This window comes from Phyllostomus hastatus, unplaced genomic scaffold (genome assembly GCF_019186645.2).
Source record: "Phyllostomus hastatus isolate PE091 unplaced genomic scaffold, TTU_PhHast_1.1 phas_contig_86, whole genome shotgun sequence".
In the NCBI taxonomy this organism is placed as follows: Eukaryota; Metazoa; Chordata; class Mammalia; order Chiroptera; family Phyllostomidae; genus Phyllostomus; species Phyllostomus hastatus.
In genome coordinates this window covers 61803457-61831427 of record NW_025333977.1, presented here as the reverse complement: position 1 = coordinate 61831427, position 27971 = coordinate 61803457, and the positions used below count along the sequence as shown (strand labels likewise).

Genomic DNA, 27971 nt, shown 5'->3' with positions numbered 1-27971 from the left:
GTGAGACAGCACCCAACCAACTGAGCCACACTGGTCAAGATCCATTGCTAATTCTTAGAAAGAAAATTTTTTTGTTACAATATAAGTTGTAGAGTTATCTAATTTTATTTTTATAAATCACCAGATACACATAAAAATTTTAACTTAGCAGAAGCCAAAATGTAGTAAAAGAGATATATAAAAGCGTAATAGCAATAAATCTTTATTGAGTTTTTTTAACAAAATAATTTTTAAAAGCAAAAGCTCCCACATGTAAACTAGAAAGTAAATAAAGTTAGTTGGCATTACTATGTATATCCAAGAATCAAAAGAGTTCTGGGTAATTCTATAATCTGGTAAGATCTTTTGACCAATTAATGTGCAGGGTAACGATATTTAATACTACTATATAATGGAACCATATCTTTGAACATTACAAAATGGATTATAAACTATATTGTTTAGCTTTTCATTCTTTCCCCAATCCATATGACACCTGTATGCTAGTTCTAAAATGTATTCATATCGTCAATATTAATCCAAAATGTCCATCATCTCAAATTAATCAGGTTACATCTACATAATCTCCTCCAGGGTTTTTATGGTGGAATGTGCTAGAATCCATCTATTACAACATCATTTTTCAAAGCTAAACTAATTCTACATTCTATCTCTATAATCTGCTACTTCATTTCTTCTCACTTTCAATATATACATTAAATACCAAAGCAATTTTACCTTTAAAAATACTGCTATGACATTAACAAACATTTAGGGAATAATTTCTTACAAAGTTTTAGTTTATTTACCATGAAAAAAAATGCTAATTTTTATTTTAGAATTTAGCTAGAGTACTGCCATAGCACTGTTATTTATTTGAAAATGATGGCTTCAATTTAGAGGGTTCAATGTACTGATTAATAAAGTTCAAAATTAAGCAGAGATTAAGTAATAATCACATTGAAAAAATCTTACTCCTGTCGAAGAAAGACCAACATACATCACTTTATTACTACAAAATATTACTAATTCAGAATCCATTTTTGCTAATACATTCAATTCACTTTTATAAGCTATAAAGACAGCCAAGAAAATTTTTGTAAGAGGCCCAATTTTAATTTAAAATGTAATTCTTTTCTGTCAGTTACAATAATTTAAAGATGTGCACAATATGTTTGTGCTATTTAAGGCAGGTGCCAAGCACATTTTCAAAGGTAATACACTTATCAACTAGAATGTCCTCCCAAGGGGAAAAGACAGAAAACAAAAGCTCATGAACAGTTTTTATTTAAGACAGATGTTTAAATAGCACTCTTCTTTCAGATCATTTAAAACTAATTTGGCAGCTGAATCACCTATGGTCACATATCACTTATAAAGGACAAGCAACAGATAGAATTAATGATAATACTTTTAATATTTTTACAGGAAGCTTTAAGTTGATGCCTAATGGCATTTAACAAGATTTTTGTCTTCAGTGTAAAAAGATTTAGAACATAAACTACACTAAGTAATGAATATAATTTCTCTATGCCATGCAGAGAAGTTGTCAACCTTTTACACATCATCACTCCTAAACAGTTCTAATTAAAACCCAAAAGAGTTCCCATTTTGCACCAATATCATTCTTTGGCAAAAGAGTCAAACAGCCATGGGTTAGGAAACAACTGTTTACTCACGGTCTTCATTTTTGCAAAATAAATATGTCTTGTAAGGGGAAAATGGCAATATGCCTGGTTTATAATTATAACTAAATAATTATAAATATGCAAAATATTACAGCTTTTTTGACTAATCTACTCCTAAAGCTTTGAGTTGTCGTTCAATCTCTTCATCGGAGATTGTAGCCTTTGAAGTAGAGGCAGATGGTAAGCTTCGCGCAGCGGATGGAGCTTTGGCCATCTATATTAAAGAGAGGAAAAGAGAAAAAAAAGTGTGTGTCATTAAACATCTGGCCTAGGACACAAAGGATGTGCTACAAAGAGGTTTAATTTACTTTTCAGATATAAAAATATGTATCTAATAGTAAAGGACAACTTAAAACATTTAAGTGACAAAAGTGGTAGAAACTACTTCCAACTAAGAAGACATTCATACCTTTCCAGAGATTTCAATTCCGATTTCATCAAGAACTTGATTCACAATATCTTGGCTTTCTTCTTCATCATCAGAGCCATCAAAGATGTCATCCAGCGTGTCATTGACTTGGGAGAATGGGGAGGAAAATAGCAGTTACTTTCAAAAATATTTCAGGGATTTCAGGCTGTATTTACATTTTTAGAAGGCAGCCCAACTATATACTATACTATACTATACTATACTATTATATTATAGCAAACTTAGGTGAACTAACAAATTACAAAAGTTATTTTCAAATGTCAAAATAGTTCAATTTTTAAGGCACTAAACCTCGAATAACACTTGTTTCAACACAAATTATCCTTAAATGAAACAAGTCTACTCTGATTTTTTAAAATTACATCTTTAATAAACAAGAACCGTATGATAGCCACAGCTATAGGATTAAAGTTTAAATATGATTCCACAAATTAAACCTGTTCAGCTGGTAGCTGTTAAACCTGACTGTGGAAGAATACGTTAAGAATCCAATATCTTATAAGTATCTAGGAGACAATTTATTCTTTTTATACCTATAATTATATTTTCAACTTTTTAAAATTTTCACTTAAGATGTATGTAAAATATTCTAACAAAGTTTAAGATTAAATATTGTATTGAACTTGTCCAAAGAACGATGTCCAACCCAGCCCTGCAGTGATTATTACTGCCCTACCCTTTCCCCTGCGTCCCTCACCTTCCTAAATATTACAGAAAGCCTTCTGCATAGAAGGCATCCTGTCAGGAGCTGTGGGGAAGGAATTGCTGAAGGCCTGGGAATATGTTTCATTTATCTTCAACACTAAGTGTGGTACAGATACAACTGACAGATGGAGAAAAATGAAGATTTGGTGTAGTGTACACTTAAATAGAAAAGAGAAAAAAAGAGATAATAGATTGTGATAAACAGAAAAATAAATGATTATAAAAAGGGAAGAGATTATCTCCAGCTGGGAGGAAGTAATGTGGCGTGGTCCTTGAAGGATGGAAAAGATATGACCAAAGAGCATAGAGGGAACACCGTGAACAAAGACACGGCTGAAGACAACAGGGATGTATACAAGGAAAAGTAAGTTCTTCTACTGGTGTATAATTTAAGGTGCACGAATGGAAAAAGGTTGTGAGGGAAATAATTAACCAGCTGGCCTATGATCGGTCTCCTGATCACTGGGGGATGCTCCCAAAGGAGAGGAGACAGGTAGCCTTGTGAGATCTCCTCATAAGCCTGCTGCTGATTGGTAAACAGAAGCGTTTTTCTAGTGAAGAGAGTTCTTGTCTATGGAATGCTCTTAGCCGGATTCTGCTTTTAGCAGAATCTTTTAGTCACAAAGATTTTTCCCCATAAAACTTGAATGTAAACAAGTTTTAGAGCAACACTGCATAATATAAACTCTAATTTTAAAAAGATGTCCATTTAAACTTAAAATTTATTTGTGGATGAAAATACTAATGCTAACATACATTATTTGGTTATAGAAAAAACAAACAACCATCAATAACTACTATTATTTCAGAATCATTTGGAAAGTGGTAACATACAAGTAAGAATTGTGATAAGTATGAGTTTTATGTATGAGCTTATTAATTCTCTTCACTATAGGTTAATGGATAAGTTAATTCCTCTGATAAGATCTGTTCACACCTGTGCCATCACTGGAAACCAAATAAACATGTTAGATACTGTGATCATTATAAAAATGACAATTCTCAGTCACTAAAAATGCACTAAAGATGTTTCAAAAATTTCATTTTTCAAAGTAAAGATTCAAGGTGAAAACTAAAGAATTTTTTATAAAAATACAGTATTATCCAGTATTATTAAATTCTAAAAGCAAAATAGATAACATGAAATAGAATACCACAGCAATGGTAGTTTAGAAACCTTGGTAATTTAATCAGATACCATTTATGCACTAAATGCTGTAAAATTAAAATGCTAGCAGTGCTAAACTAGCATATCCCTACATAGTTGTAAGATGATTAGAAAATATCTTTATAAAACAATCATGCCAATTTTGACTATCATGTAAGTAATAACTGAATGTGGACCAGGATGCTATAAAGGGACATTCATCACTGATGAAACAGGGCCTGGTATAGTCTTTCTGAGAAGAATCTGGTAGTGTGAAGCAAAGCCTTAATTAAGTTAATGCTCCAAGGAGATTTAAGACATTTAGGCAAAGATAAAATAGAAACATTTATGAAAAGATTATCGAATACATTAAACATTTTAAAACAATCTTACTGACCACTTTAGGAATGATTTAGTAAATTAGGTTTGATGTTATTTGATATTGATGTTATACAATATTGAAGCCATTTTTTTAAAAAAGGCTTCAGAGAAGATTTAAGGTCATGAGCACATGCTCATGTTATACTATTATGTTCTTTAAAATGTGGATATGGTTCAAAATAAAACATGTAATATGACCTAACTATAGTAAGATATGGAAAAATATAGGAAAAAAACACATTAACAGTAACGGTGTCTGAGTAGTGTGAAGATAGGTTTAAAATACACTTTATATCTCTGTAGTCTCCATATTTCTACACAACATGCACTTAGTTTATATTCAAAAAAGGAAAGAAAGAAAGAAAAGAAAACTAAGTATTAAATAATTTTGGGAGGAAAAAAAAGAATGAAAGAGCTCCATTATCTCTACCTCCAATACCCATAGTATGAAAGAATCAATGCAGTTCTGGAATTACCCAATTTATACCAGAAACTTATTTTATTCATAAGATGATTTTGGTCCACTAATCAATATAGTAGAACAGCTGGGGACAGTATGGCATAGAAATGTGGCATAACATATTTTATATTTTTTTCTCCAGTTAAACATTAATAGAATTTTAAACCATATACATTGCCAATTTCAAAATACAAGAGTTATAATACAAGTTGATTATTTAGAAGGGTACTATATTATTTTTTTCAATATTTGTGCTTTCATGGATGATAATATGAGGTTGCTAGTAAATAGACTTAGCTATTTCAAGCAGGAGAAAACTGTAAATTTCATTACAAATTATTAAACTTACTCATTTCTTCCGTCATTTCCATCTTCATGTTTTCCTTCTGGAAATTCTGCATTGTTTGTAATGTCTTTTGTGGATCCATCTTCTTGTTAACAGCCTGCATTGTCTTTAAAATATGAAAATATCTAAGTGAGCTACACAATTATGAAAATTTTACTATGGATAACTCCTAAGAGAACACATCAAATAGACACAGGCTCTGAAAAAAATATACATTCTTCCATACTTAAACATAAGAATCTTAAGTATTCTAGAAAAAAAGTACCATTTGGAAACCATCTGCTTAACATCTGTATAACAAATACTAGTGTGAAAAAACCGTATCTCAACTGTAGGCAAAAAATTACACAATAAAAAAACTGTGCCAATAAAAAAATCCACTGCTATGCAGATGGGAAAGCTCCATTTGCCTATTATATGGTAAGTAGATAATATCTAAATTAAAAATAATCTTAATTTGATTTTTACAAAATTTTAAAAAATATTTTATTGTTTATGCTATTACAGTTGTCCCACTTTTCCCCCCTTTGCCCCCCTCTACCCAGCCTGCCTCCTGGTTCCATAATCAGTCATTAATTTAATATCAAAACTAAAAAGGAAACACTAGCATATATACTTAATCCATTAACACATTTTAAACCATGGTTTAAAGAAAAAAACAAAACATTGAGTTTTGTAAAAAATGTGAAAAGAATTCTTTTACATTTTATGTTCATAACCCATTTATTAAAAGAGACGAATGCCATCTAGTATAGACAAAATGTCTTATATATATATAAAATATATATTATGTATGTGTATTATACAGTTAGTTTAGTATTAAAAGACACTATACAATATAAAAATACTAGTTTCAAAATGTTAAGCATACAGTATTTTCTCAATTTGTGTGCAATGTTGCAGCCCAAGTAATCTTTAAGTAGGACTCTACGTTCCCCATCCCCCGCCAGTCCACACATACCTAGTAACTCTGCAATGGCTTCCCACTGCTCTTAGTATTAAAAGCCAAATTTCATAATTCACCTCTGAGAGCAAGTATCATTTGAACTCTGTTTAATAAGCCAGTCTCATTTTGCACCACTACCCTCTAGTCACACTGATCTTTCATTTCCTTAAATACGCCATGCTCTCTCCCAGCACCAGACTTTTCTGTACGCTCCCCCTCACCTGCAGTGCTCCCCCATCTGCTTTTACTATCAACACTTCAGACTTCAGGCCATATGAGGGGGGATCCCCCCAAAAAACAAAATTATCTTGGAGAGCAAGCCCCGTGTAGTATGGGCTTCCTCCACTAGGTGAGTGTACTAGGAGCCCAATTTGTATCAGTATATCAGCTCGCATTGTTGTGAGAGGCTGCATTTGGCTTCAATGAATTTTTTTTTAAGACTCTCTCAATGCATTTGCCCATTTCATGATGGTGATTTACAACCACACCTGCCCACACTGTGTGGAGTGTTCAGCAGTTTTTGACCAAAAAAGGCACCATTCCCATGCCCTCCCCTCTGTATTCACTTAATCTTGCCCCAATTGACTTTTTTTTTTGTTTGTTTCCCTGGATGAAAAAAGTCCTTAAAGGGAAATATTTTGCTGATGTGGAAGAAGTGAAACAAATACAGCAGATGCACTAAAAGACATCAAAATGGACGAATTCAAACTTTGTTTTGAGCAGTGGGAAAAAACATCTCAATAGATATATTGCAACAAATGGAGAGTATTTTGAAGGTGACTGAAGTTTAAACATGTAAGAATAAATACACAATTTTTTAATAAATTCTACATTTCTTTGGGTCCCCCTCATAATATCAGTTTCTTAAAGAAGTAGTTCCTGATACCCAGATTAGAATACATACCCCTGGTTAAATTCTACTCGGTATAGGTGAAATTTTATACTTACTGGTATATATTATAATACTTTACCTGCAATTGACATTATTGTTGTAAATAATACAACTAGTAATAATAATTATAAGTGCTTTATAATGATAATAACAAATATATAATATAAACATGGTAATATTTATACTACTACTACTACTGATGATGATGATAATTATAATGAGTGCTTAGTGCTCATTTGTGGACGTGCACAGAGCACCAAAAGTTTTAGTCACCCAGCATGTACCTTTTCAGCCGAGGTCAAACAAGACAACACCCTGCCTTCTTGTTTCAGCTTTCATACTGTAAACAAGTATACTTTTACCCGTTTACATATTGCCAATTTCTTGTGCCTTTATTAGTGATTTTGCTGTTTAAAATGGTCCCCAAGCATAGTACTAAAGTGTCATTTTTTTGTTCCTAAGTACACAACAAGGCTGTGATGTGCTTATGGAGAAAATATACTGTAAGAAGAGCTTTGTTCAAGCATGAGTTAGAGTGCTGTTGCCATGAGTTCAATGTTAATAAATCAACAATTAAATATGGCTCCTTTCACCAGAAATACACAAAAAACAGATTTAGGTATATATTGGTTGACAAAAATGTTTTAACCAAAGGCTCACCAGGAACCTAACCCTGTATTTTCCTTCAGAGCAATGGCTCGGCATTCACTAATTCCAACTTTGTTGAACATTAACTATTGCAAAAAATGAGAATCAACTATATATACCATTTTCCTAATAAGAATCTCATACTTTCTCTCCTCTGTGGCTTTCTTCCCTTTGCTCTTCATACAAATATTCACCCTTCCTTGTATTTAACACCAACTGATACTTTTAAGACCGAGGTCTTCTGCAGTCAGATAATTAATTCTATTCAAAGACCTGTGTGGTTCACTGAAGCTTAGCACAGACTGATGTACAGTGGGTAGTTTCCTTTTCAAACATACCTTAATACCACCTCCCAATGAACTGTAATTTCTGAGAGGAGAGTCTTCATCTTTGTTCCTCACAGCACTTCATATGCATTAAGTAGCTCATTATTTATTAAAAAAAATCAAAAGGCTCAGAGTCCTTTAAAGTCTAGAGTAAAAACATCTTTAATATAAAGACTGTAAGTTAAAACATAAATCCCTATTAAAATTAATCGATAAATCCTTGTAACACTATTCATGTGTCCCTCTCACACATTTATGAAAATGAATCAAGAGGAAATTACTACTCCAAAGTAATCAAAACTTAGAGCTTAATGAAATAAGAAGCCCACAAATCTCTGACAATTTAAGAGAAAAAGGAAATAGTGTTTTAAGTCAATATGAAAAATTCAGAAGCTTCATGTAGCCATGGAACAATGGAAATGTCCTAAAACAAAATTTTTTTAATGAAAACAAATCAATAAATACCTAGAAGTGGTTATCTGGATTATCTAACATTATAACTCAATTTGCCAAAAAAATCACACAGATTCTATACTACATATATATCAGGAGGTGCTTTTAAAATTGACTTGAATGTTTATATTTAAACATCTTAGATTAAACTCTAAATCTATGGATATAAAGGCTTCCACTGACCTTTGCTGTAGTAGACATTGCACCTGCCATCTTCATCTGGGAGTTCATCACTTTAGTTTGTGTGGACATAGAAGTGACTTTAGAACTCACAGCAAAAGTCCTTGTTTTCTGTTTCCGTAGTTGTACAAGCTGTTTGGCTAAAACTCTGCAAGCTTCTTTATTACCAATTTTGGCCATCTTCTTAATTTCCAATTCCTGAGACAGGAAATAAAAAGGGGAATAAAATCATTGAGGGGGAGACTTCAAGACTTATTTCAAAAGAATAGATCAAATATACATGGAGTAAGTCAGAGTAGGTTTGCAGTTGTTCATATGGAAAGTACAATAATTAATAATAATAATAATACAAGAATAAACTGTTTCATGTACTCACAGCTGTAAACCTACCTTTGCCCACCCCTGTATAGTACAGCCTTTCTCCCTGATCATGAAACGAACCAGAACAGAGAAAGAGAGTCATCTGAGAGGGCAATTGATTCCACATGATTTCATGGGAAGGACAGAAACCAGTACCTTCATCCACAAGTACAAAGCTGTTCTATGAAATAGTCCTTACACAGAGCCCAAAAGAAAATTAAAAAACACTCAACCCAAAGTATGTAGGAAAAAAGAAATAAATAAATAAACAAAGAGTTGGTGGGACATAGCAAAAAACAAAAGAGCAGAGTGGTAGATTTAAAGCTAATAATATAAACATAAAGTGAAAAGGCTCATCTAATACCTCATTAAAAGTCAGGTTACCAGATTAGATAAGAACCCAACTATATGCTATCTCAAGAAACCAACTTTAATAAAAAAAACCAGCTAAGTAAAAGAACAGTAAAATATATTCTATATAAATACTTATTAAAATCTGGAAATCTGGAGTGGCTACATTAACATCAGATAAAACAAATCTTGAAAATAAGGAATATTACCAGAAATAAAAAGGGGCATTTCATAATAACAGAATCAATACATAAAGATGTCCAAACAACCTAAAGGTCCACGCACCTAATAACAATGCTTAAAAATATATGAAGTGCAGCAGAAAGAACTGAAAGAAGTAGACAAATTATACAATTAGCATGAGGGATTTCAACAACTCCTCTCAAGTATATTGCTGTAACTGTTAGAATGAATGGATAGAAAATCTGTAATGACACAGAAGATTTACAAAAAACACTATTACCAACTTGATCTAACCAACATTTATAGAAAACTCCTTCAACAGCAGCAGAATACTCCTTTACAAGCATGTACTGAAAAAAATTCTCCAAAATACACCATATTCTCCTTCAGACAATAAGAGACAATAAATTTAAGAGGGTTGAAAAGGGCCAAAGTACATTCTCTAATCACATTAAACTAGAATCAGTAAGGAAAATATGAAAGGAAAATCACAAATGAGCAGAAATTAATATGTTTCTAAATAAGTCATAGATTAAAGAAAAACATCCAAGGGGAAATAAAACAATATTTTGAACATAATAAAATGAAAATACCACATATCAAAATGCATGGGTTAATAGAGTTCGTAAAGAAAAATTTACAGCATTAAAAGTCATATTCAAAAAGGTGAAGGTATTAAGAAGTACTAATTGTAGTTACAAAATAGTCACAAGGATGTAAAGTACAGCACAGGAAATATGGTTAATAATACTGCATTAGCTATATGTGGTGCCAGGTGTACACTAAAATTATCACTCAGTAAGTTATCTAAGTGTCTAGCCTCTATGCTTTATATATGAAACTAATGTTGAATTTCAACTGTAATTCAAAAATTTAAAAAAATGAATTAAGCAAAATAATAGTAAAGGAAAAAAGGTTATATTAAAAAATATCAAAAGCTTCAACATTGAAAAGTGAAAAAAAGAAAATAGAACACAAAGTAAACAAAAGAAAAGAAATAATATAAACATAAACAAATCCAGAAACTAGAAAAAAATGTAGAAAATTAATGAAGCCAAAAGCAAGGTTTTTGTTTGTTCTTTTTGCAAAAATTGATCAAACTGATATACCATTAGCCAGACAGATGAGGGATAACAACTAAAACTGACAGAAAGAACAAGCAAATTACAAATTTTGCATTGGGAATGCAAAATGAGGCATCATTTCATATCCTAAGGATGTCGAAAGACAGTAAGAATATTATAAACAGTAGCTCATCACATTGTAAAATTTACAAGTGGACAAATTACTTGAGAGACACAAACTACCAAAGTTCAGTCAAAAAGACATATAACTTGATCTATAGCTTTTTTTTCAATGAGCTTGCAGTTTAAAACCAACCTACAAACAAAATTTCACTCCCAATGTGTTTGCTGATAAATCCTACCAAATATTTAAAGAAGAATACACAAACCCTTCTAGTAAAGGAGAGAGTGAGGGACACCTGCCAACTCCTGCTTTAAGATTAGCATTACTCTGATGTCAAAACGATATAAAAACACTACACAAAAATACAACCACAAATAAGTATGTTTCATGAATATACATGCAAGTATTCTTGACAAAATTTTGGCAAATTGAAGCTAATGTTATTTTTTAAAAAATACATTATTACCAATAACATTTATTCCAAGAGCAGAAGCTTGATTCAACTTAGGAAAATTGATCAAAGTAATTCACTACATCAATACACCAAAGAAAAACTACATGATAATTATCTCAATAGATGCAAAAAAGTAAAAAAAAAATTGACAAAATTCATTCCTGATAAAAAGGCTCAGCAAACTAGATAGAATGGAACTTCCCTTCCTCAACCTGAGAAAGAGCATCCACAAAACTCCTACAGTTTTAATGTCATACTTTATGGTAAAAAACTGAATGTATCCCTCCAAGTAAAATATGAGGATATCTGCTACAACCACTTCTATTTAACACTGAAAGTTTTGGCCACTGTAATAAGGTATGCAAAAAAGGCATCAAGAATGGAACAAAAGATGAAAAGTTTAATTTATTCATGGATGACATAATTGTCAATGTAGAAATCTAACAGAATCTCCAAAGGCTACTACCAATAAGTGAGTTTAGGAAGGCTACAGGATTTCAGATCAATACACAAAACAATCAATGTATTTCTTTCTACATACCAGCAATTAAAAGCAGCAACTGATTTTGTTTCAAAAATATCTAGCATCAAAAATATGAATAGTTAGGGATAAACCTGACAAAAGAAGTATAGAGCCCATATGATTATTAAGTACAAACACTCCTGAGAAAATTTAAAAATCTAAATAAATGGAAAGATATACCATGTTCATGGATTATAAGACTCAATATTGGCCCTGGCTGGTGTGGCTCAGTGGATTGTGTGCCAGCCTGTGAATCAAAGGGTCACTGGTTCAATTCCCAGTCTGGGCATATGCCTGGGTTGCAGGCCAGGTCCCCATCTGGGGGTGCACAAGAGGCAACCACACACTGATATTTCTCTCCCTCTCTTTCTCCCTTCCTTCCCCTTTCTAAAAATAAATAAATAAAACATTTTTTTAAAAGACTTACTATAAAGCTGTAGTAATAAAAAATGTAGTAATAAAAATATTATTAAGCCAATATTACTGGCTTAATAATAGTCATATAGATCAATGGACTACCACAGAGCCCAGGATGAAGCCCACATGCATTTGGATAACTGATATTCTATAAAGATGACAAGGTATTTGAAAAGGGAAGGATGTCAGCAACAAATGTTGGAACTGAATTTTCATATGCAGAAGTGAACCTCTATTCTCACCTGACAACATAGTGCTTTAGTTCAATATGGTTCACAGTTCTAAATGTAAGAACTACACTATAATACTCCCAGAGGGAAACATAAGAGAAAATACTAGTGACGTTGGGTTAGGCAAAGATTTCTTAAACAGGGCACTAAAAGTACTAATCATAGAATAATAATAAATTGTACTTGATAAAAATAAAACTCTCTGCTCCTCAAAAGATACCATTAGGTAAATATAAGGCAAAGACAAGAACTGGGGAGAGTATCTGCAAAATATATATTTAATAAAGCATTTGTATCCAGGTAGAGAAGTAATTCTTACAATTAAATTAGAAAACAACTTGAAAAAAATTGGTAAAATTTTTCAGGGGACCCTTTGGCAAAGAAGATATGTAAAAGGCAAACAGGCACATGAAAAGGTGCTGAACATCAATAGCGATTAGGAAAATGCAATTTAAAATGACAACCTACTACACACCACTAGAGTGGCTAAAAGGAAAAAAAGACTGTTAACTCAACTCTTGGCCAGGATATGAAACAACTTTACTTTCTTATATAGCTGATGGGAACAGAAAACATTACAGCCACGTGCAAAGCTGTTAAGCATTCTTATACAATTAAATATGTATACATTTACTCTATGACCCAGCAATCCCATTCCTAGGAATATACCCAAGAAAAATGAAAACATATGTTCACACAAAGACTTCAATTGAATATTTATAGAAACATTATTCAAAATAGCCACACTCCGGAAATAACCCAAATGTCCATTGGCTGGTGAATGGATAAACAAATCGTGGAATATCCACATAATAGAATAACATTCATCAATAAAAAGGAATTAATCCTGATAAATGTAACAACACTGATGAATCTCAAAATAGTTATAAGTGAAAGAAGCCATATGAAAAAAGGAGTTCGTATTATGTATAATTCCATTTATATAAAATTCTAGAAAATGTAAACTAATCTGCACTAACAGATCAGTGTTTGCCTGACTGCGGACGAGGCAGAAAGGGAGGGATGAACAGTAGGGACTGCAGAGGGAGTAAGGAAACTTAGGGGTGAAGGGTATGTTCATTACCTTGATTGCAGTATGGTTTCACTAGTTAACACATATGTCAAAATGTATCAAATTATTGGCTTTAAATATGTACAGTACATTCCATGTCAATTATACTGCAATCATGCTATTTATTAAAGTATCTTAAGCAATATATATTTTAAAACACACAGTCTATTTTTAAAAGTACGAGCATTAACACAGACAAAATGATGGTTAAAATAGAAAATTAAAACATAAAGACACCTACGAATTATTTTCTTGTAACTAACTCTCTTTTGTTTTCGAGGATTGCATTATCTTTGTTATTAACTGAGAATAATTTGGCTGTTTTGAGCAGTATTTCTTCCTAGGCACTCATGACTTTTACAAACTGAACAATAATTTGATTTTATAATCAAGAGAATACACAGAATCCTGATAAAAGTCAGCAGAATGACACAAAAACAAAGGTAAGCAGAAACTGCAGAAAGGCGTTAAATGCCATTTCTTTGTAAAACAAATTACTTACCACCTGCCATGTGTCTTCTTCCTGGTTAGCTAATTATTCTAACACTAATTTCCAAATTTGTTTGGAAAGTTAAACTGAACTCTAATGTTCTACTTACCAGCTGTTTTTCTTGTTTCTCTAAAGCTGCTCGATCTCTGCTTATAGCCCTCTGTGTACCTCGTAACTCCCGGTTCTGTTCCTTTATTACATCTAAGGAAATGCACAAAAGAAACCTAAATGTACATGGGTTGTAAAATTTTCCTTAATACCATTTAAAATATTGAACTGAGAGATGTCAGTCAAAAATAAACCTTGATTTATTGGATGTTAATTTTTTCAATTTAATATACAATACTAAAAATCAGTAAAATAGTCAAACTTCAATGATAAATATTGATTATACACAAAAGTCAGTGCAAGTGTGCTCTAGTCTGAGGCTTAGCCAAAAGCACATATAAATCACAATAAAACATTCCCTTGGAGAACTGATTAGTATACAATGTTTTATATGGCACATATATATGTCACATACACACATACATCCTTTTTATCTTTTCTTACTCCAGTATTATATGGGAAAAGAAATAAGGTCATTTGTGTATGAAATCTTTTTTCTACACTAAGTCACTGTAACAGTGAAGCAGCAGATCTTCCAGTGAATACCACTTCTGCCATTTGATCATATGTTGGAAAAGTTAGTTAATACTCTCAATCTCAGGTTTCTTATGAAATAGGATTGTTGTTAAGGAGTAAATAACATACACAATGCCCTGAAATACTATAAGTGTCCCTCGATGTCTAATTTATCTCAGTTCATCTAGATCCATCAGTCTTACCCTTTGAAGAATTAAACTATTAGTCTAGGCCTGATGAACAATAATCATGGTTAGCTGTTACTAAACAGTGATTTCTTCAAAGGATCACAGATATGGATGGTAATTCTTACCAAAACTGATCTGCCATTGTCAGGAATTTTTTAAGTGTTTTATGTATATTATAATATATAATGTTCACAATAATGCTAGAAGTTTGGTTTTTCTATTATTTTATATATAACAAAATTGAGTATTAGAAAGTTTAAATACGTGCCCAAGGTCACAAGGGAGTAAGTGCCATGCCAGATTTGAACTTAAGTATTCTGTCTCCAGAATCAATTATTTTAATTACTTCACTGGAATACTTTTTTAGTCAAGAGGTAAATTCAAAAAAAAACAAAAAAACAAAAAAACAAAAGAATAGTCTCATCACCAAATGGTGCTGGGGCAACAGGATGAGAAAGAATGAAACTGGACCCCTGATACATGCCATATATGAAAATTAACTCAAAGATTAATGTCTCAATTATAAGAACTACAATCATTAAGCTCTGAGAAGAATAGTCAGGAGTTAATCTGTATGATCTGGAATTTGGCACTGGGTTCCTAAACATGACACTAAAAGCATAAGCAACAAAATAAATAAATAAATGGGACTTTATGAAAATTAAAAACTGCACTGAGGGACATTATCAAGTGTAAAGACAACCTACAGAATGGGACAAAATATATGCATGCTATATATGAGTATATGGTAAGACTCTATTATCCAGAATATAATACAACTCCAAAAACTCAAAAACAAAAGACAAACAGCCCCATTAAAACTGGGTGAAGTATTTGAACAGACATTTCTCTGAAAATAAAGAAAAAGCCAATAAACACATGAAAAAATGCTCAATATCATTAGTCCCTAAGAAAATGAAATACTGGTTCACATCCACCACAATATCTATAACAAAAACAAAAAAGGAAAATAACAAATATTGATAAGGATAGAGATGGTACCCCTGTATATTGCTTATAGAAATGTAAATTATTTCAGCCCCTGTGGATAACGGTTTGATGGTTCCTCAAAAAGTTAAACATAAAATTATCATATGACCCAATAATTTCACTGCTAATTATTTACACAAAAGTTGAAATAGGTACTTAAACAATTACTTCTAAACAAATGTTCATAGCAGCACTATTCACAATATCCAAAAAGTGGAAACAACCCAAATGTCCATGAACAGGCAAATGAATGAACTATGTTAGGTATGTAAGTATAATGGAATATTATTCAGTTATACAAAGACATAAAGTGCTGATACTACTGCAACATAGATAAACCTCAAAAATGTGATGCTAAGTGGAAAAAGCCAGATACAAATGGTCACATTTTATGCTTACACCCATACAAAATATTCAGAATAGATAAATCCATAAAGACAGAAAAACAACAGATTAGTAGTTAGTTGCTAGTTGTTGGGGTGAGGTAACTAGAGGTAATGGTTACACACAACTATGACTGCACTAAATGCCACTGACCACTTTCAAATGGTTGATATTCTGTGAATTTCACCTCAGCTAAAATAACAATAAAGACAGCAACCATTATTCTTTTTAATGATGGAGCATCACAACTTATGAAGCACTACATATTCATGTGTATAATATGCCTTTCCTCAAAATAAAAATCACTAATTATACTGAGTAACAGGCACAATATTAAATGCTTCACGACCCCAAAAGGTAGGTAGGTCCTATTACGACACTTCTTTCAGAGGAGGAAATTGGTATTTGCTGAGATAATCTGCCCAAGGGAGAAAAAGTGCTAGGATTCATACACAAGGATGAACACACAAGGGGTCTGATTCCATGGCCTCTGATTTTAACTACTATGTTATGCTGCTGGGAAGCCTCTTGGACAAACTAGAAATAAAGTCATCAGAGATATAATCCTAATAACAATAGGCCCATATTAATAAAAATATACAGTATTTCATACTGAATAAAAAACATTCAAGTCATCATATATTCTGAATAAAAGTTAAAATAAGATGCCAGAGCTCCTATGTTCTACATACAAGACATCCATTTCCCCTTCTTTGCTTACTGTTTTTCAGTGAAGCTATATTGGTGAATATCTCATGCTCAGGACTGACAAAGAAAACATTATCTGTGTTCCTCATATACAGAAATATAAAACCATGCCATATCTTTAGGGGAGATGAAGAGAAATACGTCTCTTCCCTCAGCCACTTCCTTCTGGATGAGAAACACACAATTCATTTAACAAAAAAGAAGGGCATGTATCTGTAGACAAATATATCTGGGAACTGTTGACTTTGAAATAAAATTAAACAGATTTCTTTACTTCGAGGCTTCTAAAAATGCTTAACCTATGAATATGAGTTGTCAAATCCTTAAGGGGAGAATATATAATAGATTATTTCCCAAATTTATTAAGCCAAGGATCCCTTTCAAGAGATCTCTATCAACATTTCCTAATGTTCCATGGAGCACTGGTAAAAATCCTCTTCTAAAATGACATGATTTATTAGTTTGCTAGTACTGCCATTAGAAACATCACAGACTGAGTGGCTTGAGCAACAGAAATTTATTTTGTCCATTCTGGAGGCTGGAAGGCTAAGATCAAGGTCTTGGCAGGTATGATTTCTCCTGAGGCCTCTCTCTTCAGCTTGCAGAGAGCTGACTTCTTGCTGTGTCCTCACGAGGCCAATTCTCTGCCTGTGCCATCCCTGGTGTCTCTTCCTCTTATAAGGAAACCAATTCTATTGGGCTCAGCCATATGACCTTATTTAATCTCAATTAACCTTTAAAAAGATCCTATCTCCAAAAAACGTAATTACAAGGCATTAGGCTTCAACAAATGATTTTGGGGAGGGGAACACAATTCAGCTGGTAACACACAATATCTTTCCTCTGATATTATAGAGTGACACTAAACCAAACAGCAAAGAAAGCTCTCATTTCTCTATCTTTCAAAGAAATCATAAGCCTTTCCATCATCAATACTCAAACACTCCCATTTTTTCTGTACTTAGTTCCCTATCTTGTTAAAGCCAATGGATTGGTATGAAAACATTTACCACTTACTGTTTCAATAGAAAAACAGGCTCTGAATTTAAAATTGTGATATTACAAATGAACTTTTGAAGTATAACCTGTTTGTGCTCTAAAAACTCCCTAGTTTTTAGTATAAGATGAAATATTGTGATAGTGATGCTGAAGCCACCATATTAATAAATTACACTGTGGCCAGATTATTAACACAGGTGCAAAGCAACTGCTGAAGCCTTGATTGCTCATATCTAGAATTCTATCAGTACACCCTTTTTCATTACTATGGTGGCATAATGAAAACAATATATATAGTTGGTCTTTTTCCTGAGTTCTTGGCACAGGGCTCCTAAAACCCTTGCAATTTCCTTAGTGATAGAAATGTCTTTTCACTCAGGAAGGGGGACATTTAGGATGGAGCTGGTTACCCGAAGACCAAATACTTGATTAGAAGGTGGGAACTTCCAGCTCCACCCCTGAGGATAGGGGAGCAGGTAGAGACTGGGTTATACAATATCTTGAAAAAAGACACTGCTAGAGTTTCTGGGTTGGTGAGCATATTCGCATAATGGAAAGGTGGCAGGCCCACAGGAAGGCATGGAAGCTCTGTGCCCCAGCCCCAATACCTTGCTTCCATTTGGCTGCTTGTTCCTGAGTTTTATCCTTATAATAAACCAGTAAGAGTAACTAAAGCACTTTTCTGAGTTCTGAGAGTTTTTCTAATGAATTGTCAAATATGAGGGAGTTGTAGTGACATCTGAATTTATAGCCAGTTGGTCAGAAGTAATGGTGGCAACCTAGGACTTGTAATTGACATCTTGAGTGGGGGCAGTCTTGTGGGACTGAGCCCTTAACCTGTGGGGTCTGTGCTAACCCCAGATAGTCAAGTGTTACAATGGAAATGAATTTTTTGAGACACACAGTGTCAAGGAATCAGAGTAAAGAATAGATGTAGCCATCTTTGTTGAAAAACAAGAATTATGACATAAAACTTTAACAAAACATAATTTCATCAAATAGTTTGGCTTCCCCTTTCTTAGTTTTATGTAACTATGTATACCATAACTGTCACTGTATATTAGAAAAAGAAAAATAAAGAAAATTAACTACTGCAAATTTCACAGTCTATTGTTAATAGAACCTATTAATATTTAAACAGTCTTAAGCTATAAACTGAGAGCATACAATGTTATATACTAAAATAGAGTCATAATACTTAAAACATATTATGGTCAGTAGGAAAAGGCAGTGAAATATTTTCCATATGGGATGATCAGTATATCCTATAAAACAAACAAATTACTCTTTAATTTTTAAAAAACAATTCCTAGGCTAAACCAGCATTTAACGATTTGTTTTCTAGATAATAAAGAAGAAATAATATGAGAAAGGTTCTAAGGCACTTCCAATGTTTTTAAGGCCAAGTTTATTTGCCATTATATTTATTTCTTAGTAGGTTTGATTTCTCCCCCAAATTACATCTAAGAGCAAGGAATGCATGTATTTTATTTATTTATCTATCTGTATTCCCATCTTAATGCCAACTACTATCCCAATATATTAGTTAACAGTGATCTAAGGAATTACAGACCTATATACTGAAATATAAAAGAATTTCCCTCAGAGACATATTGAACACATTACTTTAAAATGTATGATAATATCTACTGGCTATCAAGAAAGATGGTTGATATTAACAATAGCAAAATCTGAACTATGATACATATCATTCTATAATGGAAAAAAAGATCATTGAAATAATCAGTTATTTCTCTCATAATTTTCTGCTTTGCTCTCTTTTCATTCTGAGTCCAGACAATGACAGAAACATGTACAGGGTATTGCTGACATCTAGGAGAGATGAAGTGCTTGGCTCCTGTTCATCCTCTGCTTCCATCTCCAGGTAAAAGAGCATCTCCTGAATTCTTACCCTCCTGCACTGCATTTACCTTATGGATCTCTTGTGAAGCATTTCACAGTAGGTGGTAATAGAAAACTTTCAAACTAAAAATGTCAAAAGGATAAGTATTATATACTTACTCTGTCACCATTTGGTGAGATAAAAGGAATCTGGCGGCTCTCTCCTCCGCCATTACCCTCCCATCCTATACCCAGCACTACACTTAGAAAGGCCACCCAGGCCACTCTTGGCATTAAAAGCCTGTTTCAAGCCCTTTAAGTCTCTAAATACTGAACAAGGTTACATATGTGCACTAGAGTAATAAAATCACAGACTTAAATTTTGGACTTAAGAAGATAATGACAGAAAAGGTCATTCTGCCTTCTTTGGTTCTAAGTCAATAAGGTCTATCTGTTCACAGGAAAAAAAGTAAAAAATTATAAATAAATCTAAAAGGGCCTCCCATGCAGTCTAGCTCACTGAAATTCTGTAGTGAGGTGTGAGGCCAAGCCTCAACTTGAATTAAGGTTGTCTTTCCAGACCTGCTCATTTACATGCAATTTGCAATCTGATGAAAGAAAAAAAGTAATTACCAACTGTAATTATGGACATTCATTAATCAGTGAGGAATACTGTTCTAAGTGTCTGTCCTCTGAGAGAGGGGGCTGTCTCAAGCTTGCAGGGCCATTCAGGACTACTGTCTCATGAGCACTGAGGCATGACACGCAGATCGCACCTCTCAGCGGGATTCCAGCTAGTCTATTAGACAGCAGTATCCACTCTACCATGTACTGGGTTTTGTGCTTTACCATAAGGTCATGATGGACTTTGTAATCTAATACAGCATATTTTCTGCTTTTATTTCAAAAGGAACATCTATTACTTTTACAATAGCCTCTTAGATTCTTAACGCTTTCTTGCCAGATGCATTTGGAGGTGCTTTCTGGGCTGGAGCTTTCGGGTCCTTCCAAGCTTTTGGAGGAGCTACATTCTGGCCTGTGGCTTTCTGGGTGGGAACCTTCTGGGCTGGGGCCTTCTTGCCTACAGCGTCACCTTTCTCGCTGGAACTTTTGCAGCGGCTACTGCAGCTGCACCTTTAGCAGCAAGTGCTTTTTTGGGAGAAGCTTTCAGAAAAGCTAGCCACCTTTTGAAGTTTTTCCCTAACTTCAAGCTTAATTATTCAGCTCCTCATTTCCTTTGCCTTCCTGACTTTGTAACCATCAAAATCTGCCATCTTGCCTTTTCTCCCCTCTGGCTTCAATCTTCTTAGCCTATTTTGTATTGATATCTGCCTTGTCAAACATACTTCTGGTGGGCACTGTGTGGGGAACTTGAGGATGAAGTCAGTGAGCTGCATGCATTTGAAAGGCACAGACTGTCACCTTGAGTGTACAGTCCAACCAGAGCCCTGTTTTGATTGGTAACATCTACAACCGTGAAGGTTCCAGGCATGGGGCCCAAAGGAGTCGCAGACACCTGAACACCACGTGCTACGTAAGGCCCGCTGGGCGTCATTCAGCACCCCAGGAGATGGTGGAGCTGCAGGGCAGCCAGACCTTGAGCCCATGACAGCAACACTCAGGTTCACATTTTCTGCTTTTAAATGTATTTCTTTAAGAAAAAATCATGTTGACTTATGCAGCTTTATTCCTGTCAATTATCTTGAATCTAACCATCACATGCATTGAGATAGGAAAACAAAATGTTCCCACATTCTGCTTTACCATCTCTGTTAACTGGTTTTGAGGATCTAGATCCCAAGGAGAGAGTAACCCTTTAGATTTCATCTACCAGCTCTGCCTCAGCTGTCATCCCTGGAAATAACGGACATTGTGGCCCTGGTATAGTGGGATACTGGGTATTAGATAAACTCTGACCATGACTATGAAAAGAAGAGCCAGGAATGTGAGTTCAGCAAAAGCAGTCATAGCAGAGCTCACCAATGAACAAGAAAGTAGAAAAGGGCCCTGCCTACGTAGGGATGTACAATCTTCTTGGGTTAATGAAGAAAAAAACTACAAAAATGCTACAAGTTCAAAGAGTAAGGAATAAGAAAGAAACATTAAAGGTCAGTACCTACAAAATGTTGGCTCTAGGAACCAAAGGAAAATGACAATGAGAAAGTGGGTGAGGAGGAATCAGAATTTGATATGCAAAGTAAATTTGCTTTTTAGGCTTCAGAAATAGTATATAAGAAATCAGGTAGGAATTACCGGAATCAGCTTAATCAATCAGTTTTGATACATGGTAAAGGAAAAAAAAACTACGGAAAGCAGAAAGGACAGTAGAAGATCACATCAACAGCTTTGAGTATGGTCCAGGGAGCCAAGGATCCACTTAAGAACTAGGTTGAAGTTGACTTGCGTGGAAGACACAGAATACTAAAGAAAAAAAATAGGAGAATTTAGCTCTAGGGTAACATAAAAAAAGTAAAAAGGAATGTTTTCTTTTTCCTACCAGTAAACTTTCAAGTCACTCAAGCCCTGAGGAATTCATTGAAATGAATTTATTACTATTATTAAAATGTCAGCTTTTTTGAAGAGCTGAAGGTGTTGAAATGGGCAGATCTCAGCAGATCTTTAGGTCACATTTGGTTCTCAGAGACACAGATTCTGGCACTATCATCAAGAACAACTTAAGTTCACAAAACAGCTCAAGGTAATTTTTCATCTTAAATAAATAAGGGAATGAGAGGAAAGGCTCCTCTGAAAAAAGTCTCAGACACCTGAACTTGAAGGTAGGCAATCACTGCATGAAAAGAAATAGGAGTCTCAGGTGTCATGATAACGATGGAGAAATACAAAAGGAAGTCACCTTCCTAGAAATAGTCATTCTAAACGTATGGAGAATTTTGCTCAGAAAAATGCTAAGAAGACTGTACTGTGTTCTTGAATACCACATGCAATATTTAATAATAATGATAGTATTTTAGTGTGCCAAGAATGTAGAAGCCAAATAGAAAGTAAAATCTGAGTTTTTAAATACTCAGAAGAATAAGTACCAAGGGAACACACATCATCCTAGGAAAGATCTGGGTACTCTGGGTAGCACCATGAGAATGCTACGTTTTATCTGGAAGAAAGCAGATATGTTTCTGGAGGGAATTCAGTTTATACACATGGTAGATTTTATTCCCTCTTGAACTGTTGGATATGTGACCGCACAACTGACCTCTGGATAAATTTCTCCTGAGTCAAAACTCCACAGGTTCTGCTTGCTGTATAGCTAACATACATGTATAACAACACTCCAATGAGGCAAAGACTAAGAAGCTCTGTTCCTGTTTGTTAGTAATGTCCTTCCAACTATTTCTAAATTTGCATTAAAGTTCAATGTAGGTAGCAATATGGATGTAGGCTATAATAAGCTCTGGATACTGGAAACACTACTTTGGGTTAGTAAATACTATTGTTTTGGAATTTAGTCTCTAAATTATAAACTGCTGCACAGAAATATTTTCATTATGCTCAGGACTCTGCAACCCTGCAAATATGGAATGTAGGAAAAACTTAGAATAAGCATAATACATAATACAACTTTGGAAGATCACAAGGATCTACTTTGGTTCCATCAATGCAAATCAGGAAGAAGATGTTTCAAAAAAGAAAAAGAAAAAAAACATAAATAGTAAGGGATTTAACATAATTTGAGAAGAATTCCCAGAGAAGGAAAAAACCTGAGATAGGTCAGGTTATCTAGAAGAGAGTTTTTTCCACAAAAGCATCATAAGCAAAAATATGTCAGAGTGAGAAGTATGGTATATGCAGATGAATATGAGAACAGTGTTGTTGGACAGTAAAATGTCCAAAGACATGGTCAGATCAAAGAGAGCCATAACTGCCTTATTAAAAGCACCCACATGACCCTGTTGGTACCAGGGAGTCAATAAAGGAGTTCACACTGAAGAATAACATAGGAAGATCTAGGTCTTAGGTATATCAATCACATAAACAGCTTTGCAGATGAATAATCTAAGGGCTGTTTGGTTATAGCAAAGAAAAGCAGAAAGGTGACTGCAATATAGTGCAAGATAAACGGGATCTGAATGACAGCAAGGATTTGAAGGCATATAGAGGAAGATCTTATGTGTCAAATATTTAAGAAGCAAAAGGAGTAGGATTTGGTAATTAACTGAAGGTAAGCAGCAACATGAAGAATTCCCAAACAATGGAGGAGGAGAACCCAGGAAAGGAACCAATTTAAAGGATATGGTGATGAATTGTTTGAAATCTCTTTGACATCAAAGGGATGTCCCAAACCGTTGGGACCTCAAGATAGAAATACTGATCTGACTCTCAGAAAAATATTTCTAGAGATACAAATTTGGGATCCACCAAGATTTAGGTTATAAGTAAAATAATAAGAGTTTGAATAAGATCATGCAAATAGAGAATGTACAATTTTGTCATGCAAGCCAAGAGAGCTTTAAGGAAGAACTTATTACTAGCATGAAATGTAAAACAAAGGCCCAAGAGATGATCACCCACAAATAGGCATTGAGTCTGGCTATCTAGAAGTCATTGATGATCTTAGCAAAATCTCATTACATGAGATGTAGGCAAACTGCTGTAGAATGGGGCATCTGAGAAATAAAGAGGTAGAGATAGGAGACATAGCTACTTCTATAGGAGGTTGAGATGAAGAGCAAAAAGAGGAAGGACAATATTACCTAAGAAATACTGGGTCAAGAGAGAGTAAGGAAAAGGAGAGTTGTTGCCAGTTCTACCACCATTAGATATTAAAGTTCTGTTATGAATTCTGAGAGAAGAGAGTCTGGTTCACAAACTAAAGGTAACATGATACCTATCAAAAGTTGAGAATTCCAAGTACTTAGCAAGAACAGCAAAATTAAACTGTGCCATAGGATTATCTAATAAAAAATAACAATGATAATATTCAAAGAGATTAGGCCCTGGCTCTGCCACTCAGTAGCTGTGTGATCTTGGGCAAGCTACTCAGTCCTTTGCCTCTCAATTTCCTCATCTATAAAGTAGGGGTTACAACAGTACTTACAGGTGTTGTGAGAATTCTAATAAGATACTACATACAAAACACTAACTTCGTGGTGGCTTAGAGTAGAAACTCAAATTTGTCTTTATTTAGAATAAGAGACAACAATTAAACAGTGAATTAAAAACTTCACTTTTTAAGAGGTATATTTAGTTGTGCATCTATGACAAGCCCTCATGGCATCCTGATTTACAGGTTTATAATTAGCTCCAATAAATAGGTCACCATTTGTCACTTAAGGGAAAAAATACTTTACCCTTATATATATACATATACACACACACACACACACACACACACACACACATATATATATATAAATAATAAATCAGTAAAAGGAAAATCAAGGACTCAACTGTAATTTCAAATTCAAAAGACTCTTTCTCTTCTATGGCATTGAGGTACAGTTCTCATTAATTTCTGTAACAAAGTATACAGTGCATAGACTCATCTCTGTGTCAAAAATGAATTAAACATAACTCTGAATAGTAATAAGTGCAGTAATGTCTCCCTTTTTAATTTACATGTGCAGTAGTCTTTAATGATACAGTATGCAACTGTTCCAGCCAATCCAAAGAGACAAAAAGATTCAATTATTCTTCAGATGTATAAACAGTTACATGCTTCCTTTATATATCAGAATTTCATTACTGCTGAAACAGATAAAAAGACAGCATACAGTAAAAGATATTATGATCAATAATCAACGAGTCCAAAGATCTGGGAGAAATGCATATAATACATTAAATTTCACAATATATAGCCTCATTACTACTAAGAAAGCTGTTACCTTTTAAACAAACAAAACAACTCTTTTTAGTAAAACAAGGAGTAAACACAGCATTAAAACTCTGTATCAAAATAACAGAAGTACAGTTCTAGAATTAAGATGTCATTAAATGATTTGAATTGACATGATAATTTCAGAAAACATCAAGTATGTAGTCTGGTAGTTATAGTCAATGTACATGGTGGCAAAATTTATATTCAGGAATTTCATATACAGATCTTTAATTCACTAGCATAGTTCCTAGCAGAAGTCTTTAAGACTGCCCCCCGCCCAAATAAGTCTATTTAGCAAAAACATTATTTCTTGGATGAATTAACCCAACTGCAAATGAGTATACATTTAAACACCCTCATTGCACATCCTCATTGACTTTATTTTTATTCAGCTCTACACTTCAAACACAACAGTCATCAGATTGCCAAAAGCACCAGGAAGCACAACAATGAGAATACAGAACTGACATTTAAGTGTTTAAAAATATTTAATAGATATTAAACAATTAAAACTAGGATGTTTGGCTGTTAATGTTAAATTTTTAAAATAAATTAATTTGTAACATCAGAGTAAGAAAGATGCAATCCTTTTCCTCTGCTTAGTAAAACACTTTTTTATTTATTTTCTTTTTTTAAGTTTTCTTGTGTGTTTTTTTCCCAAGTACAGTTGTTTCCATTTCCCCTCCTCCACGTCCCCTGGCCCCACCCATCCCCACCTCTCACCCTCGATCCTACCTGCCTTTGGCTTTGTCCATGTGTTCTTTATATAAGTTCCTTGACAATCCTTCCCCCTTTTCCCCCATTATCCCCTTTCCCCTGCCCCTCCCCTCTGGTTACTGTCAATTTGATCTCAATTTCAATAGTAAAATTCTAATTATATAATAAAGAAATGAATCTTTTTTCCTCCATGGAGTATTATACAATCATTGAAAATCAAAATGTTAGTACTGGAACACTGAAAAAATAAAGTGCCAGGTTAAAAATTAAACAAACAGCATTCTCAGAAAGAACACACATAAAACCCACTTCAAATCACTGTATTACACCCTATAACAACTTGGTAATTTTTCTGGTATTGTAAATGATTTTTTAAGAAGTCTGTTAATGAAAAGTCAATAAATTAAAAAAAAATCTTATCACCAACTCAGTAAGCAAAAGTATATTATTAGGGGTAAGATGACATTATGTGTTAAAGAAAAGGGCAGAGTGGCAGAGTAAAAATGATGTCTTTGTTATCCTCTCCAAAATAATTTTCCTGCATTGGAATAGTCAATAAAAAGAATGAAGGAGTTACCCCAGGTCTGGATTGTGCATTCTGTCCAGCTATATCCACTGCTCCTTTTGTTGAGTTAGACCCTTACAAAGAAGTGATTCTTTGGCTGAACCACCAGTAACATATACTCAACATGTAATAGGAAACACTATTTTAAAAGAACTTGAATGAATTTGATTCCTGGTAGCAGTCAATGAAAATATCAAGACTATCAAGACTAACCAGTGTTATATGGACTTACATTACAAGCAAGCATTGCTTATAAACATTAATTTGCATATTCCTGTACATGTACTTTTTTCTATTAAGATGACACTGACCTAAATGTCTGGAACAATAAAAGCACCTTAAAACGTAAACTTCTATGTAGATAATACACATCATATCTCTTACTTCTGAGAGCAAAAGATAATCACAAACGAGAAAAATCCATTATGAAACAATCCCGGCACTTCCTTTGGGTTTCTTTTATTTTTCTATTGGAGTTAGTCAAGAATTGTTTCACATCTCTGCTGATGGGGTGTTCTTAGACAAGACCAACTCAAACCCAAATTCATTTTGATAACTGGAGCCTGTTTATCCCCTACCCTCACCCAACCCCATGCCTCCCACCGTAGACACAGGTTTCCGGTTCGCGCCCCCAGAAGTAGTACACAACAAACTAAAGAAACCAAGACAAAACTATCAAGAAATTCATTAAATCATCAAGACTAATGATACTCAAGGGCCAGCAGCATCCTGCCTCCTCAGGATTCCGCTAAAGGAAAATACAGGGCGGGGGGCTTGTTACTCGACTCGTGAGAAGCCAGACCGCCCAGGTGGTGCTGTTGAGGTGGGCTAGTGAGAGGAGATGGGAAGCAGAAAGTGACGCACGAGGTCAATCACCTGTGGGGTCCCTTGATCCAGCCCCGCCCCCAGGGACATAAACAAGAATCACAGCCAGAAGCCCCCAAAACACATCTGGAAAACACAGAGCTGGGCCTTTTCGGCCAGGCCTGGAACTTACCATCCACGGTTTTCTTCTTAAAGAGGGACGCCATGGTCCAGAACCGCGCCCAGGCGGCCCAGCTCGGCCCGGTCCGGTGCGCAAATGGGAAAGGACAAGAAGGAAAGGACTAGCCCTCGGAGGGTTCGGGGTAGCGAAGCCAAAGAACAAGAAAAGAGGGCAGGGTCTCCAAGTAGGACCCGCAGAAGTCGGTGTCCCTGAAACCCGCAGTAGCCGTCTCCCGGAGCTCAGGTGACTGCGAACTAAGACACTTTTTGGAGAAGTCACTTGTAGGT

General features: G+C 34.3%; 1 protein-coding gene across 1 annotated transcript; it reads right to left on the bottom strand.

Moving 5' to 3' along the window:
- Window positions 1–186: 186 nt before the first annotated feature.
- CHMP2B (charged multivesicular body protein 2B) lies at window positions 187–27971 on the bottom strand. The gene is made up of 6 exons (XM_045851232.1): window positions 27697–27971; window positions 13959–14050; window positions 8585–8779; window positions 5140–5242; window positions 2077–2183; window positions 187–1881 (listed from the first exon to the last, which is right to left on the bottom strand). Exons 1-6 carry the CDS (start codon window positions 27728–27730, stop codon window positions 1771–1773), a joined length of 642 nt encoding a protein of 213 aa, XP_045707188.1. The 5' UTR covers window positions 27731–27971; the 3' UTR covers window positions 187–1770.

Excerpts from the sequence above, each read along its gene's own strand:
- CHMP2B (XM_045851232.1), bottom strand. The coding sequence starts at position 27,730 with ATGGCGTCCCTCTTTAAGAAGAAAACCGTGGATG. Across the intron at positions 14,051-27,696 it reads TAAGAAGAAAACCGTGGATG|ATGTAATAAAGGAACAGAAC; the intron begins GTAAGTTCCAGG and ends GCATTTCCTTAG. Across the intron at positions 1,882-2,076 it reads GAATTGAAATCTCTGGAAAG|ATGGCCAAAGCTCCATCCGC; the intron begins GTATGAATGTCT and ends TCTTTAATATAG.